The 20653-nt window shown below is 40.1% G+C and overlaps 1 protein-coding gene across 2 annotated transcripts in view; it reads left to right on the top strand.

Annotated features, from left to right (window-relative positions):
* Positions 1-19265, top strand: part of ttc12 (tetratricopeptide repeat domain 12) — a 33602-nt gene extending 14337 nt beyond the window's left edge. For both annotated transcript variants that reach the window (XM_078426576.1, XM_078426577.1), the window contains exons 8-21: positions 209-269; positions 1009-1197; positions 3229-3298; positions 3928-4016; positions 6076-6244; positions 7554-7646; positions 9719-9782; positions 9977-10111; positions 12770-12874; positions 14034-14102; positions 14220-14321; positions 15212-15311; positions 16347-16572; positions 17701-19265. In XM_078426576.1, the coding sequence (XP_078282702.1) occupies positions 209-269; positions 1009-1197; positions 3229-3298; positions 3928-4016; positions 6076-6244; positions 7554-7646; positions 9719-9782; positions 9977-10111; positions 12770-12874; positions 14034-14102; positions 14220-14321; positions 15212-15311; positions 16347-16572; positions 17701-17770 (1542 nt within the window). In that variant the 3' untranslated portion in view covers positions 17771-19265. The remainder of the gene's footprint in view (positions 1-208; positions 270-1008; positions 1198-3228; positions 3299-3927; positions 4017-6075; positions 6245-7553; positions 7647-9718; positions 9783-9976; positions 10112-12769; positions 12875-14033; positions 14103-14219; positions 14322-15211; positions 15312-16346; positions 16573-17700) is intronic.
* The last annotated feature ends 1388 nt before the right edge of the window (positions 19266-20653 follow it).

Genomic DNA, 20653 nt, shown 5'->3' with positions numbered 1-20653 from the left:
TTTTGTGATACCTTTGATCTGTACTAATAAGGAAGATTTTTCAAGGCTGTTTTGGGGGGGGGGGTTACCGATAACTATCAACCTTGCTGTCACAGTTGCTGAGTTTCAATATGGTGTTTCACTGGAATGATCACTGAAGTGATCAGAGTAAGTAATTATGACTGTTGCAGAAAATCTCTGATTCAAATGGGCTTTTTTTCCCTACCAGGCTCGACGGTGTTATCAGAAGATAATCACAATTGATCCAAGTCGGGAGATGCTAGCTAGAGGTATGAGAAACATTGGATGTAAGAAGGATCAAATAATCACTTAGGTCCAATTAAAAGAATAGTGTGTGCCTATTTATGTGTTAATTAAGCTGTGCTATTTAAACCTGTGGTTTAGAGATGGTAGAGCTTCCCCATGATAAGATGCCTGATGTGGTCCTAACTCAGAGTTGGTTGTTCTTAGGGAGGATGGCATTTGGGATGCTACATTTGGACTTGGGATCTCAGACTATGGATGAGGAAATTAAGCTCTAATCATTATCCAATAATTTTTGTTATTATATTCAATTACATATTTTAAATTCATGAATCCAGATATTCTGTAAGTGAGCCTTTTAAAATTTAGTACATGGGATTTATTATATTCTTTAAAGAAACAGAATAACCCTTAGTTTAATATCTCATTAGAAAGAGTCTATCCTCACTGTGTAGCACTATTTTGATACAGTACAGGTGTGAGCTTTGTTTTTTGTGTTCAAGTCTCTGGCATGGGATTTTATCTTGCACTAAATTTTGTTCACATTCTTCCTTTCATCATGTATTTGTGAGTGTGGATGGCTTGAGTATAATCATGTATTGTCTTTCAGCTGACAGGTTAGCACACAACAAAAGCTTTTCACTGTACCTCTGGACACATGACAATAAACTAAACTCAAAATGAACTTAGGAGTTGCATTAAGATTCTAGTAATGTTTATGATATTTGTTTTTTAAATGCTGACAAATATGTCATTTAAATTTAGAATATATAAATTTACTGGAACTAGCCCAAAAAAAGGAAGAACAAGAGAAAAAAGTAATAGAAGAATTTGAACGAGGGAATTTGAATACTACAACTGCTCATGAAGTACTAAAGAAATTATCCAGTCCTAATAAGATTCCATTCTTCTATCTCGGTGGTGTGAGGGTTCTGACTGAACTGATGAAGGAGAGTAAGTAAATGAAAAAGATTTTTGTTTAGTTGTCAGAGCTACCCAGAGGCATATGTTTTTGCAATGTTGGTTTACTGCAGTTGTGTTATTGTTGAATAAATTATCTATCTATGAACCTATGTTGTGTATGAGCATATTCAATAAACCAGGCAAAACTGGAGCCTCAGGGGAGTTTAGGATGCTGAGCCTCTGTGTTAAACGAAGTGCTAGAATCAACATTTGGTGAGCCAATGTTGAAATATTCTAATTTCCAAATAGTTGGATAGAGGATTATCAGAATGTTGACACAAAATGCTGGAGTAACTCAGTGGGACATCTCTGGAGAGAAGGAATGGGTGATGTTTCTGTTCGAGACCCTTCTTCAGACTGTTATTCAGATTATCAGAGTTATTGTATAACATAGAAACAGATTAATAGGAATAGAGGTTTGGGCACTTTGAGCCCACTCCATTTTTCAATATGATCAAGGCTGGTCCTATCACATGAACATATTCCAGCATCTTCCCTACACTCCTGGAAGCTTTTAGTGTCTAGAAATCTATCACCCTCTTAAATAGATTCAGTGCCTTAGCTTCCACAGTCTTTTGTGGAATAGAACACCACACATTCACCATTTTTGTACCCTTGAAATTGGATTAGAAAAGAATATTAGCTTTTTTTTACATTTGATGAACATACCAGCTGCAATTTTGGGAATAATTGAAATGTTTGTGCTCTCCTGTTGAATCTCTCCCCCTTCAAATCAGGAACTTAGACTGGATGTACACTCCCTCGTACAATTCATGTTGCAAAATTCACAAGAGATTGTCTATATATGATGGATTAATCATCATGCGTGGCACCAACTAAACACTTTCTGATAGAAATTAGATCAAAAGGTCAAGGCTAATATTAACTGACATTCAACAAGATTTATCGCATGTAGGTGGAGTGCAACTTGAATGATTTAAAGTGTCCCCAGGATAATGCTCTTGTGGAACTGTGTGTATATTATATATGAAAGCCTGTTGGAGACAGTCCTTTATACAAGTTGAAGCATCTATCAACTGATAACTGCAATCCATGGCTGCCTTGAACTTGGGCCAGGTGCTTGATGCTGATTGAGCCATCGACCCAGGGACATACAGCACCGAGTAGACCCGTGACCCCCGTCCACATAGACCCCCCCCCCATGCAAATCAGACATTTAATCCTTGATTTTATCCTCTGCATATTGTCCCTCTTGCTCTTCTTTTCTTACTCTATTGTGCTGGGATGATTTTTCTTGGTATTTGGTACCCTTAGATGTCCTACACAAGTGGGTTTATTAATTGGCATCAAAAGAAGATAACGGTGGGAAAACAGCACAGGCAGCAACAGTGGAAACATTGACATTTCGGGTATGAGACCTCTTCATCAGAAGCGAGAAAGAGAGAAACATTAGTTTAGATAGCAGGAATGTTGGGGAGAGTATTGGGTGGAACAAACCCCTGTTAGAGTTAAATATTATAGCCAATAAAAAGCAGCTAGGCCTTTATGTGTGTGTAATGTATTGCTAATGTTGTAAAGTCCATGTCATTTTGTTTATGAATATTTGTCTCTGTTGCATTTGCTCTGATGATGAGACATATCACACAGGCCTCAGAACCATCTCTGACTTTCCCTTTCCACAAAGTTACCTGATCAGCTGAGCTTTCCCGCATTTGCTGTTTTTATTTCAGATTTCCAATGCTTGCATTTTGTTTCTGATTTTCATTGTGAAATTATGTTTACTTAGTGAATTAGCAACACACTTACCTTTAAGTCACCTCTCTTCCTCCAGAAGTGTTTTAAAAGCTACTCAGCATTTCCTTTATTAGCCTAATGGAACAAGTTACTTATCTCCTTGTTTCAGGTGTTGAAAAATTTGAAACATTAATTCAACTTTTATTTACGTGCATTGATAGATCTCCTGAGTATTCATCAATCGGATCCATTTTCATTTGTAGTAAAAGCTGATAGGGTTAGTGTATTTTTAAACTTCAGTATAATTGACCTTAAACATTGTTGCAGGTACTGAACAGACATTATTCAGAACTAATGGTGGATTCAGTGTTGTCAATGACAATGAGATTATAAGAAGGTAAGGTTGCTAGCATCTACATCAGATAATACCAATACTGAAACCAGCTGAAGGTTTGGAAAATATAGATAAAATAGAAACATATTGAAATACATTTGCATCCATTAACCTTTATGGCAGGCCCTTGAATAGGCACCGTAATTCCTGCTGTTTCATAAATGACTGCTCAAATATGCCATGATAGTAATGTGTGTTTTGATTTGCAGCAGTAAAATAAGTATCGGACGAAAGGTCACATTTTGGCATACAGTAGAGATTATTGTGAGCAGTTAAACTCCACACACCTGTCGGGCTCCATGAAAGGAATGAAACTTCCAACCTCCACACATTAGATTCAGCTTGCACTGAAAGATGTACATCACCAGACATGTGACAGAAACTATCTCCTGACCAATGTGTAATTCACATTGTTTATTGCATATGGAGTCACTGTAGAAGTTGTATTTTAATGTATAAAACTGCTGCATTAGATAGCAAACATTTATATTTTTAATAATGTAAAAGTGCATGTGGCTGTATTCTTTATGACATTAAATATTTTTGTCCTTTTGAAAAGTGCCCAGTTTTATAATTTATATCATTTTGGAAGGGCCGGAAATATTATTTTTGACAGTTCATGTCTTTAACAGGAGCCTTGTGAGTTCAGAGAAGGAATCACATGAGGTGGAACTTTGTGCTTCTGTCCTTGCACTGTGGAAGGCTGTCTGCTATGCAAATGGTAATTACATATACCTGTACTGATGGACTGAAAGGTTATTCTTTTATAACTATTTATAACCTTGTTTCCTTTAATCGATGGAATTAGTGGGCTTGGCAGCGAGGAGTGACGGTGGAAAAATAAAGTCTTTAATTGCAAACATTAGATGACATACTGATCATTGGGGACCTTAAAGAATGCAATCTATTAAACAAAAGTTGATTCAGGTGGGACCCACGGGTGGGTTACCAGTTATCACATAAACCCAAAATAATATCTGGTAATTAAGTCAAATAGTAGGCCCTGACAATATCATTTAAAAGTAAGATTACATTTTTAAAATGGTGAATTGCATTAATGGGTCATAGTCAGCGCTTTAAATAAATTAGAAATCGGGAGAGTTTCAGTAACAAGATGGTAAAAAAAGAATTGAGGATAATGGTTGGTTATGGGGCAATGGACAATCAAAGAGGCAGAAAATATGGGCAAATGTATGCATCAGAAATTGAATCTGGAGTAAGTAAGAATGGAATAAAAAATCAAAGTTCGGCTCTTTATTTCAATGCACATGGCACTTGCACCCAGATGGATTGGTTGCAGCACAAACAGTAACATACACGCATGGTTTAATGGCTTTCTTTGTGACATGATTGCAGGATGCCCAGGACTGTGTGCTCAATCTTTTGGGTTATACAATAATCAGCTAGACGAATGAGGAGGTGATGTTATTAATCAAGGAATGATCAGAGCTGTGCTGTGATGTAGATGTGGGTGCAATGTGGATCAGTATAGGTGGAAGTATTGAATGCCTGGGGACAGACGACATGGGCCCTCAAAATAACACCATGTGGCAAACCATAAATGGGGAAATATCAAATGCAGCTGAAGAGAATTGTGGTTATCACAAGATATTTTCATTTGCATATTAATTGGACAAACCAAACCAATTTATGGAATGTCAAAGATTGCTTCTTGGTCCTATTGTACATTGTAGTTCCTATCTAGGGACAGGCTATGGGTCCTGTGGAGCTCCATCAGGCCTTGGCGGACAGTATACAAGTGTTCCACACATCGGTCTCACCGCTGGAATACCCGGTTGCTATCCACTTCCACTCCCATTTACATGCCGACCTTTCTGTCCTTGGCCTTCTCCAGAGTGAGGTCAGGCTCAAAACGGAAGAACAACACTCCATATTCTGCTTGGATACTGAATACAGAACATTGAATTCTCCAATCTCACATAAGCCTCCTGACTCCTCCCCACCTGGTTGGTCTCTTCCACCCCCACTGCACATACTTTTTTCCCCACTACGCCATCACCCAATTTATTTTTGCCGCTCCTTCTGCTCATCTCCCACCTATCACGAGTCCCTCGTGTTTCTTTTAGCCCTCTTTTCCCCTCTTCTCCCCTCTACCCCCCCCCCCCCCCACCCCAGCTTTACATTTCACTCTCCTCCTTATCCGGTACCCTTTCCTCTCGATTCACGTCTAACTTTGTTGCAATCTGCACTCATCTGTTCATCACCCCCCTCTCACCTGAATCCTCCTGTTACAAGCCTGTTTTCACCCCACCCCCTCAACCCCTCTCTACAACTTCCACCCCTCTACCCCATCAATCAGTAGAAAACTCCCAACCTGAAACTGACCATTTCCCTCCACAGATTCTGCCTGACCCACTGAGTTCCTCCAGCACTGTTCTTTGCTTGTGATTATCTCTTGTGACTCTTTAATATCCTTTTAGCTCCTTAGCTCTTTCCTCATAATGTAATGAACTGAATATTCAAATTAAGGCCTCTGGGGGCAAAATTAGATTATAAACTAATTCTTCCAGTTAACAAAGTGTGAGACTAAAACATTGCAAATCCTTTCTGCAGAAAGAAGACGCCGATTATGTATAATAAGGTATAATTATGTATAATAGTTAATGCATAATGTGTAGTAATAATGTATAATAGTTTGTTAATTCATAATAATGTGCAGTAATAATGCATAATTTGGCATTCATTTCAGTGGTTTCTATTTGGATTGATAACTGCCTGGTTACTTTTGTTTCCTTTTTTAAACTTTGTTCTGTTCGTAGAGGAAAACCAGCGAATACTTATCACATCTTCTGATACAAATGAACTATTACTGAATCTGTTGTGCTGCAAGGAGAGTGAGATACATAATGAGTGCCTGGCTCTCCTGTCCTTTTTCCTATTGACTGAATATGGCAGAGGTCTACTGCTATGCAATCTCAATTTAACCAGGTAAGCCCTCTATCACACATGTGGGAACGTAAATACAAGTCTCCCTTTTGTGCTAAAGTCTTTTTTTTTTTAAAGTGAAAAATCCACATTGTGACCAGTTCAGAAAAAACTTCATAGGAAATCAGCCATAAATAATCATGAAATGAGATATATAATTTACGTACACATCTACCATATGACAAATGAATAGATTGATGTTTACATTGGTTCAAGAATCCTCAGCACTGTATAACTAAAGTCGCACATTGATAAAGTTAGTTGACCTTTACTGCTGATCAAGAGTTTTCTTTTAATGGAATCTAATTAATATTATTATTCTATTCACCACCACTGAAAATAAACCTGAATCTCGCCTGCCTTGAAGCAGAATGACGTGTTGGGCAGGGCATGGGGATGTGACCATTGCCACCTGCTTCTAAAGTCGGAAAAGATTAATTTGATCCTCTATTTTATCCATGGTGTCTACTCTTCAGCACGGCACTATTTCCCTAATTAATACATTAGATCTCTTTTTCTTTTCCCAAATTTTCTGAATACATTGTATGCAGGCATATTTCGAGCCTGTTCCTGTCCTTTTTCAAATGCTGGTTTCTCATATTGTCAGAGCATCATAATCACAGCTGATTCTTTGCACCTACAGATCACCAGCTTTAATTCATGCACTTCCTTGCCTACGTACATGTGACACTAGCTGTGTGTTTTGTGTGGGTGGCTGATTGATGAAGAAATATGTTCAAGTAGTTAATGTAAAGGGAATATGCCTGAGTTGTATTCTCAGAACCAAGCAAGGACCTGCTCATGGTGACCCCCGTTAAATCATGCTGCTGCAGAGAATAAAATGCATTGGAAATATTGACTATTCCAAGATTTGTGCACACCTGTTTTGTGGCAACTAAGTGAAATGATTTCTCCAGCAGTGCTGTACAGGGATGGTTTAATTAGGTTGGAATCTGAGTCGCTAGCACAAGGACTTTATGTGATTAGATGAACCTGGTCATACTGTTGAGTAGACGATGGGCCGAATGGCCTAATTCTACTCCTATCACTTATGATTACTGGAGTGGCGTGGTATGATAGAGAGGTCATTGTAGTCGGATTCCACTTGGAACAAATGTCAACACGTGTATGATGCCAAAATGCTGCACATCTGCATTTCTTGTGCACCATATCATTGATTTCATGAGTAGTTTTGGTTAACAGTAAAGCGGAAGTGTATAAGAAGTATGACTGCAACTTTAAAAATATTCTTGGTTTTTAAAGTACATAATGTTTCTAAGTTTCTTATGTAACATCAGTTCTTTTTGTACAGATTGATGAAGATCCTGATAGGATTTGTCAATTACTCTGATGAAACCAGTGGCCGTGCCATGAATATCCTTACCAACTTAATTTCAGAGCAAAAGTAATCTATTTTTTCACTTAATGCTTCACTTAAAGTATTGTATTTTTTTGTACTATGTAGTGTAACTCAGCCATTTTCATCAATTACAACAAAGAAGGAAGCCATTACTCTTTCACCTTAGACATTAGAGATACAACGCGGAAACGGGCACCTTGGCCCACTGAGCTTATGCTGGCTGACCAGCGATCACCCTGCACACCACCATCCCTACACACCACCACCATCCCTACACACCACCACCATCCCTACACACCACCACCATCCCTACACACCACCACCATCCCTACACACCACCACCATCCCTACACACCAGCACCATCCCTACACACCACCACCATCCCTACACACCAGCACCATCCCTACACACCACCACCATCCCTACACACCACCACCATCCCTACACACCACCACCATCCCTACACACCACCACCATCCCTACACACCACCACCATCCCTACACACCACCACCATCCCTACACACCACCACCATCCCTACACACCACCACCATCCCTACACACCACCACCATCCCTACACACCACCACCATCCCTACACACCACCACCATCCCTACACACCAGCACCATCCCTACACACCACCACCATCCCTACACACCACCACCATCCCTACACACCACCACCATCCCTACACACTACCACCATCCCTACACACCACCACCATCCCTACACACCACCACCATCCCTACACACCACCACCATCCCTACACACCACCACCATCCCTACACACCACCACCATCCCTACACACCACCACCATCCCTACACACCACCACCATCCCTACACACCACCACCATCCCTACACACCACCACCATCCCTACACACCACCACCATCCCTACACACCACCACCATCCCTACACACCACCACCATCCCTACACACCACCACCATCCCTACACACCACCACCATCCCTGCACACCACCACCATCCCTACACACCACCACCATCCCTGCACACCACCACCATCCCTGCACACCACCACCATCCCTACACACCACCACCATCCCTACACACCACCACCATCCCTACACACCACCACCATCCCTACACACCAGCACTATCCTATATCCTTACAATTTTACCAAAGCCAATTAACCTACAAATCAGTACATCTTTGGAGTGTGGGAGGGAGTGCGCCACAGGGAGAACGTACACACTCCGTACAGACACCACCCATAGTCAGGATTGAACCGGGTCTCTGGCGCTGTAAGGCAGCAGCTCTACCACTGCGCCACCGTGCTATCCCAAGGAGACCTGTTTTCTCAAGCAATCATATCCAGACTCACTATTAACAGCACCACAGGAATCATTCCAGCATTCATTTGGGTTATTTTCCAAGAGAACAAGAAATGAAGGGAATTCCTATACAGTGCAATTGGCTAATAGTCCCCTGTCAGTAATGTATGAAAAGCAACATAAAGCATATGAAACTAATTTGACTAAAGTCTGCAAGACAGAAGAGAATGGGAACCAAAATGGTTAAACTGGATAGAAGGAATGCGTGATAGACTGAAGAAGGGTCTCGACCCGAAAAATCACCCATTCGTTCTATCCAGAGATGCTGCCTGTTCCACTGAGTTACTCCAGCATTTCCACAAGTGATAGGAGTAGAATTAGGCCATTTGGCCCATCAAGTCTACTCTGCCATTCAATCGTGGCTGATCTATCTCTCCCTCCTAACCCCATTCTCCTGCCTTCTCCCCATAACCCCTGACAGCTGTGTTATGTCTTCTTTGGGTCTATCCTTGGTGTAAACCAGCATCTGCAGTTCCCTCTTAAACAAAATGGTTAAACCCGGTATACTCTGACAGTTCATAAAGACATTTGGCTATTAACTTTATTAAAAATAGTAAGAATGTGGAAAAGGATCTGAAGGTTCTTTCTAAGGTGAGTTTGTTCCTGATTCCTCAAGTTTTGATCATTAAAAGCCTGTCTAGAGTACACTCCTGATCTGACAGACAGTTATTGGCATGGACATCCAACTTTGTTTACTAAGATGGTAATAATGTTTTTAGTTTTTATGACAATAACATCTCATCTTTCCTCCCTATTAGGTTTAGAAAACATTGTCAGAATGATTTTATAATTTACGTAATACCATCATTTGAAATCCTCCTGGTAAGGAACTAATTATTAATAAGGTTTTCTCTGCACATGTGGGAGCGGGTGTATTGAAGGGGACAGATGAGTTTTGCTTTTTATATTCTTGCATGCTCTAAATGTTATCATGAAATCTTAGCATAAAAGCATTTGCTATATTTTTTCTTCAAATATTTGGTTTAATAATGCTAATGCATGTTTTAACTTTGCAGAAAAACTTGAAATTGGTGAATAAACAGATCCTTCCACAATGTATTTCAATCATAGGGAACTTAGCAACTGACAAGACAACTTCGAGGCAAATAGCAGGACGAGATGAATTTTGGGAGTCATGCCTAATTTGTATGGTAAATCTTTTTAGGATATGTAAATGTGCGTGCTTTCCTTTAAATGTACTGATTTCCGATGTCAGAGTATGAATTGTGAGATTAATGCGTATACGTGCTGCATTAAAATCCGTCACACACACATGAGTGTGGGATACTGAATATTCTGAAATACTGAGTGTCAGATTAATGAGAATTGATTAAATATGTATTACTATTTTAGGAGCAATTTAATGTATTTGGTGCAACTCAAAGCCTTTGGGAAAAAAAATCAGGATGGGGTCTGGAGCTGATCTCACAGTTGCAGATTAAGGATAGATAACGATGAGTGATTGTGGATAAAATAGCAAATGAATAACAGGTGGCTGGTTAGTTTATTGGCATTGTGAAATGAATGTCAGCTTTGTCTTCGTGCTCGATTCTTAGTTCTGACACAGGTGTCTTTATCATATCATATCATAATCATATATATACAGCGCGGAAACAGGCCTTTTCGGCCCACCAAGTCCGCGCCGCCCAGCGACCCCCGCACATTAACACTATCCTACACCCACTAGGGACAATTTTTTACATTTACCCAGTCAATTAACCTACATACCTGTACGTCTTTTTTACTCTGATACAGGTGAAAAAATGAGCACGGCAGAACCCAGGCCAATAGTTACTATGTGTAACTGGCTGGGTATTGTATGGTTATCCAGTGTGGTGACATGAAATCATGGCGAGGCTCCCAATGTATGCAAGAAAAATTATCCATTGTGGCAAATCACCAAATCAATTTTGCACTTCTCGGTTTATGTTCTTGGCATAGACCAGCCAAATCAAAGTTCTTTAACGAGAATGCTGGATTGCAACATTCTTCCTAATGTATAATAATAATAATAATAAACATTTATTTTTTATAGCGCTTTTCCAAATGCTCAAAGACGCTTTACAAAAACAGTCAAGACATAAAAACAAACAAACGAACTGTCCTGACGGAGAAGCCCAGCTGCTCCCAATTGCTTCTTTTCTAAGTCTCCAATGCCTAATCCTACTGCCCCCCCCCTTTTGACTTTTCCCCTTTTGACTTTAATACACGATCCTGTGAGTTACCTCTTCTGAAATAACTCCCATCTTTTCTGACACTTGCAAATTGCAAGAATATTATTAATCAGTGTTTTCATGGAATTATTCCAGGATAAACCGTAATACAATTTGTCCAGAAATCCTGATGGTTTGGCCTGTGGTTCAATGGTTGCAGGTTCCCACGTGGGTCTAACAAACACGCGCCACCGTTCTACACTGCTTTTTCAGCTCACTGAGTTTGCTGGAAAATTATACCCTGTGTAACATCTTAAGCATGTATTGGCATATAAATTCCAATATCATCCATCAATCAGTGTGTGTTAGTCTGGCACCACAAGCTGTGAGCTTGCCAGATGAACAGCTGCACTGTAGTTAGGTGTAGTGTGCACCAATGTCTAGCCAAGATCATGAAAGGCTACAATGTTTGGATTCACTTTGAATTTTGTTAGACGAGTTGTTGAAGGCTATAACAGGGTTATATTTTGATGTGGGCTATATAATTAAGGTAAATTGGTGTCACTTTTTTCTATATATAAATTTCTGATTGTTACATCTCAAATATTTGATGATCCCCATCATTTAGTAGGAAAGAGATTGAGAGCCTTGTGTCATGATGTCAGGACAACAACGTAACCCATGACACCAGCAAAATTAGAGTTAGTTATGAAGCAAAGGGGTTAACACAACCCTGTCCTTATCAATGGAGTTACTGTAGAGATGGTCACCAGCTTCCAGTTCTGAGGCAACCAAGTTACCAGCAACCTAACCTGGATTCTTCAGAATGAAACGATGATCAAGAAAGTATATCCGCATATTTGCTTTCTTAGTTATCCAAGAAGATTAGTTTGTCCATGAAGGTTCTCTGGAATCTCTGCAGATGTACCACTGAAAGTATTCTGATGGGATACATCTCAACATAGTATGGCAACTGCTTCATTCTTGACCTCCTGAACCTGCAGAGCGAGTGTGGACACTCTTTCCGTTCCGCTCTTTCCGTCCAGTGCATCGTCATGGTGCAAGGCTGGAGGAGGCATTCATCAAAGCAGCGTGTTACTATCCATTCCCTTTACTCTACCTTCTGGGAGAAGATACAGGAGCTTGAAGGCTGTTCGTCCAGACTTAAGATAAGAACAGCTTCTTCCTCAGACTGTGTAAGAAGGAACTGCAGATTCTAATTCACACCAAAGGTAGACACAAAATGCTGGAGTAACTCAGTAGGTCAGGCAGCATCTCCGGAGAAAAGGAATGGGTGACATTTTGGGTCAAGACCCTTCATCAGTCTGATGAAGGGTCTCGACCCGAAATGTCACTTGTTCCTTTTCTCCAAAGATGCTGCCTGACCCGCTGAGATCTTTCCCATATTCAGATTCCTGAAGCAAATAACTCTTTCACACCCCCTTCCTAGAGCTGCCACACACATTCCTACTATTAATTCTGCCTTATTCAGTTACACTTTTTTGTGGTTGTTGAGATTACGTGACAGTCTTACACGATTGTGCTGTTTTGCACTTTTAGTTGTGTTGTTGTATTAATCATTACTCTATGAGGACCCTGGTGCATTTGACAATAAACTAACCCTGAATATGCACCACCATCTTCCAATTTGCACAGGATGCCACTATGATGCCAATCACCATGGCAGAGTACAGAGAAGTCCTGTACACCCTTCTAGGCCTGATGGTAAACCTATCCATAGACCAATGCACCACCATCCAGGTAGGAGGTCAATGACAGGAACAGCAAGAGATCAACTTTAAGTAATATTTTTGATTTTCATTTTCCTTCTAATTATAGAAAGAGGCCATTCAGCCCTTCACGCCCATTCCTGCTCTCGGACCAATCCCACTGCCCCATTTTTATTATTTGTAACCTATTCTCTCACGCATGCCCGTTAACAGCCCCTTGATGATCTTGCCACCTATGCAAGGTGTAATGATCCTGCCACCCATCTATGCAAGGTGTAATGTACAGTCGTCAATTAACCTTGGAGGAACACAAAGGTAACCTAAGTGCCTGTGGAAGAAAATGCAAATTTACCGTACACAGCAGCAGAGGTCTGCTTTGAAGCTGTGTCACCAGAACTGAGTTAACAGCTTTACTAGCTATGCCTCCATGCTGCTCCACTCTGCTGCCCTGTAGCACCACCAACTTGTCTCTAAAGGTAGCAGCTGTATGACTCTTTTTTTGGCTTCTGTGTTGTTAGGCAGGTGAGCTTGACTAACATTGCAATGCAAGGAAGTCGAGAGTGGCTTGGATGATATCTCCACCTCATATCCACTCATGTAGTTGGAGCGAGTTTCATCAGACAACTATATGATGAGAACATGCTGAGATTATCACATCCATCATTTATTGGAAATTGTATAGACATTCAGTTCCCAGGATAATTGGTGTTCTTTAAAGTTAAAGGTGAGGCTGTTCCCTGCTGCGATACTACGACCTATGCATCTCCCATTGCATAATTACATTTTATCAGCAAACTTTAATTTTATAATTACCACTATGGAAAATCTGTACACATGGGAGAATCTGTACAACTTTATCGATAATCTGTCCATATACTGACAGAGACACTAATTATGGAGCTACAGCCTGATTGAATTAATATATTAATAAGCAATGCTGGAAATATGGAAATCGTCGAGGTCTAGCAGCATCAGTGGAGAGATAAACATAGATATTATGGCAGTTTCATACATTTTTAAAGTGCTTTTTTCAATTTAATGTTCTTAATTATAAAAAAATAGAGCAATTATTTATTCACAAGGCTAGACTGACCACAGCTCAACTGATAGAAGGGATCTTGAATTTTGGATAAAGCTATGTTAATAGTATCTAGATTTTCCAAACTTATTGTCTATTAATGTACTTTTAGGTAAAAACTCCAGCTATTACAGAACGATGCATCTCTCTACTTGCCAGCACAGATGGTGGGATCCTAACAGTAAGTCTGATCACCAACTCAAACTAGATAATTAAACAAGGATTCATGTCAGTGAGGTCAAGGTGATTTAAGTGGCTTAATGAATCAGTTGTTTCATGTTGTTTTTGCATTTTACAGAGAACAGCGGGGCTTCTGAGTCATGTGCTCCCTCAGTCTGAGGAAGCAGTGGAAAAGGCAGTAAAAGCTGGAATGGTGAAGACCATGCTCAGATTTATAAAAGTAAGAAGCACAGATATCCAATGTTTAGTCTACTGTAAGTAGTCTTCAATGCCCCACAAAAGGGATGAGGCTAGAAATCCAGACCGTTGCTCGTTCTACTTGCACAACAGTGCAGTACAGTACTGACTGCGAAGCGACTCTGCAAACTTGAATTTGCAGTTAACCTGAGAGGAATGTGCATGATAGTAGCAGCTGTGCAGTCTGCTGTAATTGCAATCACAGCAAAACACACAGCTGCTGCGAGAATACACATTTGCCACATGCAATTGAGCACTAATTACTGCTATATGAGCTTGTAGTCTGTGTTCCTCCTGACAATGTGAGACATATTAAAACAATTTTAAATTGAGCAACACAAAGGAGAATTCACAATTTTGCTGTTTCTACTAGATAATTTATCTTAACCAGAACAATGAAAATTTTAGTTCTTGCTCTCCTGTTACCCTTGGCCAGGATGTATGTGCTTGGATATTGAGTGGGATTAATGTTGGGTTTGCTGCTGTTGCCTCTACTTCCACAAGCTGCGTACACTGAGTGCTGGCGCCAGTAATACTATACCTGAGCATGAAGGACATCTTTTCTAGGAAGAGGAAACTTAGGAAATGAGAAAATGATGGCTTCATAGGTGATGGGAGCAAAATGAGGCCATTCGGCCCATAAGATCTACTCTGCCATTCAATCATGGCTGATCTATCTCTCCCTCCTCACCCCATTCTCCTGCCTTCTCCCACAACCCCTGACACCTGTACTAATCAAAAACGTACCTATCTCCGCCTTAAAAAAATCCATTGCCTGGTCTCCACAGCCTTCTATGGCTTGTTGAAACTTTCAGCCACCTTATGTGATCCCCAATGTGTGCACGTTTACATTTGCTTTTATATTTGTTTCAGGCAAATGGGAAGACAACTACACGATACGCGGCAAAGATCTTGGCAATCTGTAGTGGTAGAAGTGAAGACGCTCGAGAGCAGATTGTCAGATGTGATAAAAGTATGTGATAATTAGCTTCTGAATTAAGCAATCATTTAGAATTAATTTGTCATTGATCATGAACAGTACAGGCGTCACTCAGTAGAGTGCCGATGCCGCGCAATCTAATTAAATTAATTAATAATTACACACAGTGTAGCTGGAAAATTTTCCATCACTGATCATAGATAGTTCTTCATTATATATATGGCACCAATATTAATGAGTTATTGCCTAATTATGATTTAAAAATAAACTCAAGAAATTAGAAATAAAAACACTATGCAGGAGGAAGAAAAGTGACACCTAAATGATAAACACAGCTTGTTATGAAGCATAATCTTATTTGTTGTGGTTGGAACTGGCAAAATCTACAGATACTCATTCCTTGTGCCCTTGACAACCATTGATGGCATTGCAGGCAAGGCCATTATGGCTGCACTCCATGTACCAATGATGCTGCCACGAGTTTGAATCTGTTATGAAATGCTGGCCAGTGTTGTTCGAGCAGAATAGTATGTGACTGGCAGGTTAATATTTCAGTTATGTTTCCATTATTTTCTCTTGTGGTGCTGACAGACCTCACGTGCATTTGATGTTGTTTATGCTTTTTGTAACGCAATATGTACTTGAAAGTAATAACAACATATATTTAAGCTCACTCCCAAAATTTTGTTACAAAAGCCACATCCACAATTGTTGTCAAAGGCTCAGGATGGTGCTGAGAAACCTCTTGTGCCATATGTCTCACCTTCACTTTGATCGATGTTGATGTTCCCCCCCCCCCTGTTGTTGTGCACTTCAAACAGTGCTGTTCAGAAAACAGTTGGTCATAGGTTTCCTGTATTTTATAATGTCTAAGCAGCAGTTTTCCTCATGACTTGCCTTGTCTTTCGAAATAATTTTAAATCTACTCACCTGTGCTATTGTATATCTGTTAATTCCAGACTGGTGCTGATGGAAAAAATCCTTTGTTTTATCTGACTAATTTGTTGGTAAATTTTGTAAATTCACATTTGCTAATTTTTCAGTTTTCGTCCATTATTCTCTGGCCAGAGTTCGGTGTTCTCAGAAAGCTGCTGACTCTAGATGATGAGCAAGTGGTGGGCAATGCTGCTCTTTACCTTTCACACTGTGTTGAAATCCCAGGAGCTGCTGCATCTCTGCTCAAAACTGACATTGTCAAAGTGTTGTTAAAGCATGCTGGTGGTGATGCAAAGGAAAACTCCCTCCTACAGAATGCAGCAATTGCCCTGGGTAAACTCTGCTTGGCAGAACCCAGGTAAGACTTCATTTTAATTCACAGCAGAACAAGATTATTGGATGTCTGCAGTTATTGCAGCCTGTAGAATGTATGGAATTAATAGGTTGTGACTTTAGAAAATTCTCAGGTACAGGACCTACCTGAACCTTGTATGTTATCTGAGATTTAAAAATGTTGTTTTACCTGCAAATATTAGTGTCAACTATCCTTTAACCAGAAGGTGACATTCTGTATCACTGAAAATTTACTTTGTTTTAATAAATGCAGGAATAGGTCATTGACCCAAATGGTCTTTGCAGATGTTTATTGCCAACAGGTATTACCTCCCATCGTCATCCATATAATAATAACCTCTTTAGTGCTAGCACTCAGAGCATTAGCTCATTATTACCAAGGCCCTCCAGCCCAAACACTTATGCTCTCTGTAACTGTGCTCTGCTGTTCTGGTAACTTGGTGAGAATCTGTGCTCTCTCAGCAGTAAATTGGGTCAGTAAGGAGAGGCTTATGTGAGGGGTGGTGTGGGGCTGTGGGGCTGTGGCGAGAGATGCAGCTACTAGGGCTGAGATGTGGACCTCCGAGCTGCAGCCTGACCAGCAGAGACAATATAGGCCAGGGTCTGGCAGTATCAGCTCTCTGTTAGACATTGCCCTTTGGAATCCCTCATCACCTACTTTTGCATGATGTTTGTAGCTGCTGTCGCTCCTGTTCTTTGTTTGGCCACATGGCTTCCCCCAGTCCAGAACTTTCATTACGGTGGTGGCTGGCCACCATTTCAAATGTCGGATGAAGTTCCTAGGTTAGGAAGAGCTGTGCAGCCAAAGAGAGGTTGAGGCAACAGCTTCTATCACCCCTTTAGCTTGGATTCCATTATGCTGTTGTTCCTGGGCTTGAATCCTGAGTGTTCAATGAGGTACCCGTGCACATGAAGAGAGTACAGATGTTTCCAGTTATGTGTCTGCATTGTTCGAATCATGCATCATCCGAAAACCTAGAGGTTCATCTAATCTCTCTCAAAGAGTATAAAATTCCTGAAGTCTGATTTAAAACAAAGTTGTTGCCTTCTCATGAGAATTAACACTCGTTAAAAATGGCAAAATGAGCTCCCTTTCTGAATGTGTTTCTAACATTTCTCTTACTGTACTCAGGCATAAGATTGAACTCCGTGAACTCCATGGATTGGAAATTCTGTCGTCCTGCATGAAGTACATAAAGTGAGGGTGTAATGCTGTTTGGAGAAGAGGTGTCAGACCCTGTGTTCTGGAACAAACAACAAATCGCTCAAAGATCTCAGCAGGTCAAGCAGCATCTGCGGAGGCAAAGAGATGGTCGACATTGTGATTCTAGACCCTGCAACAGGAATGAAGAGTGTAGAGAGGAGATAACTAAGAACTCGCCTGTCTCACTCCTTCCTCTCACGTCTCCAAACTCACTATCCTCTACACTCTTCAGTCTTCATGCAGTGTCTCAATTTGAAAGGTCAACCATTCCCTGCAATGCTCCCAGCTGTGGCTTAGGGATTATACAGTAATGCCTCATGTGAAATTATCAATAGACCGGTAGTTTTACAGATGTTTACATGTAGTTTTATACAATTTATAAACAATACGTCAATGAAACAAATTTAAAGAAGACCATTAAGCTTCATAATCTTCCTTATTTTTAATATGTTATCATCTCATTTATTATATTCTGGCCTTGTCCTTCATTCCCCTCTCTGTAGAAATGAGTTTAATTATTCATTTAATTATTTGTGTTGTTCATTTCAATGACCTTTCCTTGTAATTTAATTCCACAAGTCTGGCTAAATACTTAATGCTATTTTACTATAAAAGTTAATCCCTTTAAAATAAGATTTACGGTTCCATCAAAAAGAAAATGATAAAAATATGATGCTTTCAGAGGCAGCATGCTTGGATTTGCAACACTGTTTGGTAAAATATAACCAAGTACTGAAGTGCAGATTAGTACAAATAATGGGCCTCCTGCTTGGCATTTCTAACTAGCATTAGGTGGCCAACCTTCAGGATTAATACAGGATATTTTAATATTATAAAATTACTGTAATCTTGTACCTCAGTAGAATAAAAATGTAATTCCTGCAGTTCTTTGCATTTTCACGTTGGAACACTTTTGTAAACTGTTAATATTTTCAATATTAACTGTTAGTATTTTTGCAAGCTGTTCTTTATTATTTTATGGTGGTTTTCATCTCAATTCAACTCAAGACAAAGGACATTATCCGTTTAAATGGCTAGTAATAAATATTTTGGAACAAATTTTATTTTGACTATTTAAGATAATTTGTATTTGCAAAATAAATATGACCCATTGTTTATTTTTCAAAATACCACAGGTGATTAAAGTGTTCCACTGTCATGGTTATTTTAAAAAAGGTAATTACAGTTATTGTGCAGACAAACAACAATGGGTTTTCCACAGCAAAATCCAATAAACCACACATATTATTGAATGTCCAATTATTGTTGGTGATGCTGTTTAAAGGACCATAGTTGGATAGGGCCAGAATATCCCTCATTACTATTCTCAAATCATGTATTTGAGATTTTTTCTCACACCTGTCTGAATTGGCTGTGATGACATCAGTTTGTCATTGGATATGAAGAGCTGCAAACTAGGCAAATAATTCCGTTGTATCACTCCCCCCCCCCACTCCCATTTCCCCACACTTCCACTCCCCCTCCCACTCCCCCTCCCACTCCCCCTAATCCTCCACTCCCCCCCCCCCCAACACTTCCACTCCACCCAAGCACTCCCCCTTCCCTCCCACTCTCCCTCGCCCCCCCCCCCACACTCCCACTCCCCCCCTCCTCCCCTCCCCCCCCCCCCTTCGAGGCAAGTGGGCACAGAGCTTTAAGCAAGCAGCTCAAAATGGATGAACTAGATAGTTTGGCTCAGTGGGCTGTTTGTGTAACTAAGTAAGCTGGTGGGGATGGTGTGTGCACAACAGAAGACACAGAAACGAACATTAGAATTCCAAAGGTCAGTCTGTCCTTGATAGTAAAGAACAATCTGCTAAATTAAATCAAATTATTTGTTGATTGTCTGGAGACCGCCTTGCTGATGTTGAATATGAGCCCAGCACTGATTGCTGCAATCATCGTATCAATTTATTCTCAACAAAACCCAATATGCAATTATGGAATTATATGTATGCCGATTTCACTGGGTTATATAAAACTAAGAAAATTTTCAAATTAAAAATGCATTTTGCATTACAATTATTACATATTATAACTTTATCAAGTTGTATAGCAGTTTATGTTGGTAAATAACACTGGAATCTGCATCAGAATTGGACTGTACATCTTGCCTGTTACAGATGAGTTTGTAATTTCCTTGACAGATGGTTTAGGTTAGGAAAGCTGCGGCCAAATAGTTAGCTCAAAAGTATCTAGTTATTACTTTTCACAATGGATCTGCATCTCTAACCGTTGAGAAATTAATTGCTCCTAACTTGAATATAAAAGTTAAAGAAAAACCTTGTCTTCTGTTTCAATGGATTTCCCTTTCACTTATTTTCTTTGTGGCTCTTTTTCACTCATGATTCCATCTCCTGCCTGCCCGGTTCTGTATGCATTGGGGGTAACAGGCATTTAAAATGTTCCTCAGGAAGAGATGCAGGTCACAGAGTCATAGTTTTGCAGTTATGCAGCACAGAAATGGTCCTTCTTGCCCATGTGCATGCTGACCATCTAGTAACATCTACCTAAACCCATTCCTCAGTGCTTGCTTGGTCTGTCGCCTGGTGATGCAAGTGCACATTGTGAGAGTGCATATCTCCACCACTCCTTTGGTGGTGAATTCCAAATCCCAGCTACCTCTGCATAAAAGAAAAATCCCCCTCCATTTCCTCTAATCCTCTTGATCCTTACGCTGTTATGGGGAACAGTTTCCTATTATCTACCCTATCCATGCTCCTCATAATTGTATGTATCACTATTAGGTCACTGTTGAGCAGTTTCCATTCGTGAGAATGCCAATGGTTTCTATAAGTCTCATAACGGAAACACTATTCCAGTAAATCTGCACTCTCCAATGTAATCCCATCCATCCTATAATGTGTTGACCATAATTGCA

The sequence above is a fragment of the Rhinoraja longicauda genome, chromosome 32, assembly GCF_053455715.1.
Source record: "Rhinoraja longicauda isolate Sanriku21f chromosome 32, sRhiLon1.1, whole genome shotgun sequence".
Lineage (NCBI taxonomy): Eukaryota > Metazoa > Chordata > Chondrichthyes > Rajiformes > Arhynchobatidae > Rhinoraja > Rhinoraja longicauda.
The sequence above is the reverse complement of the archived record's forward strand: the minus strand, read 5'-3'. Positions and strand labels throughout refer to the sequence as shown.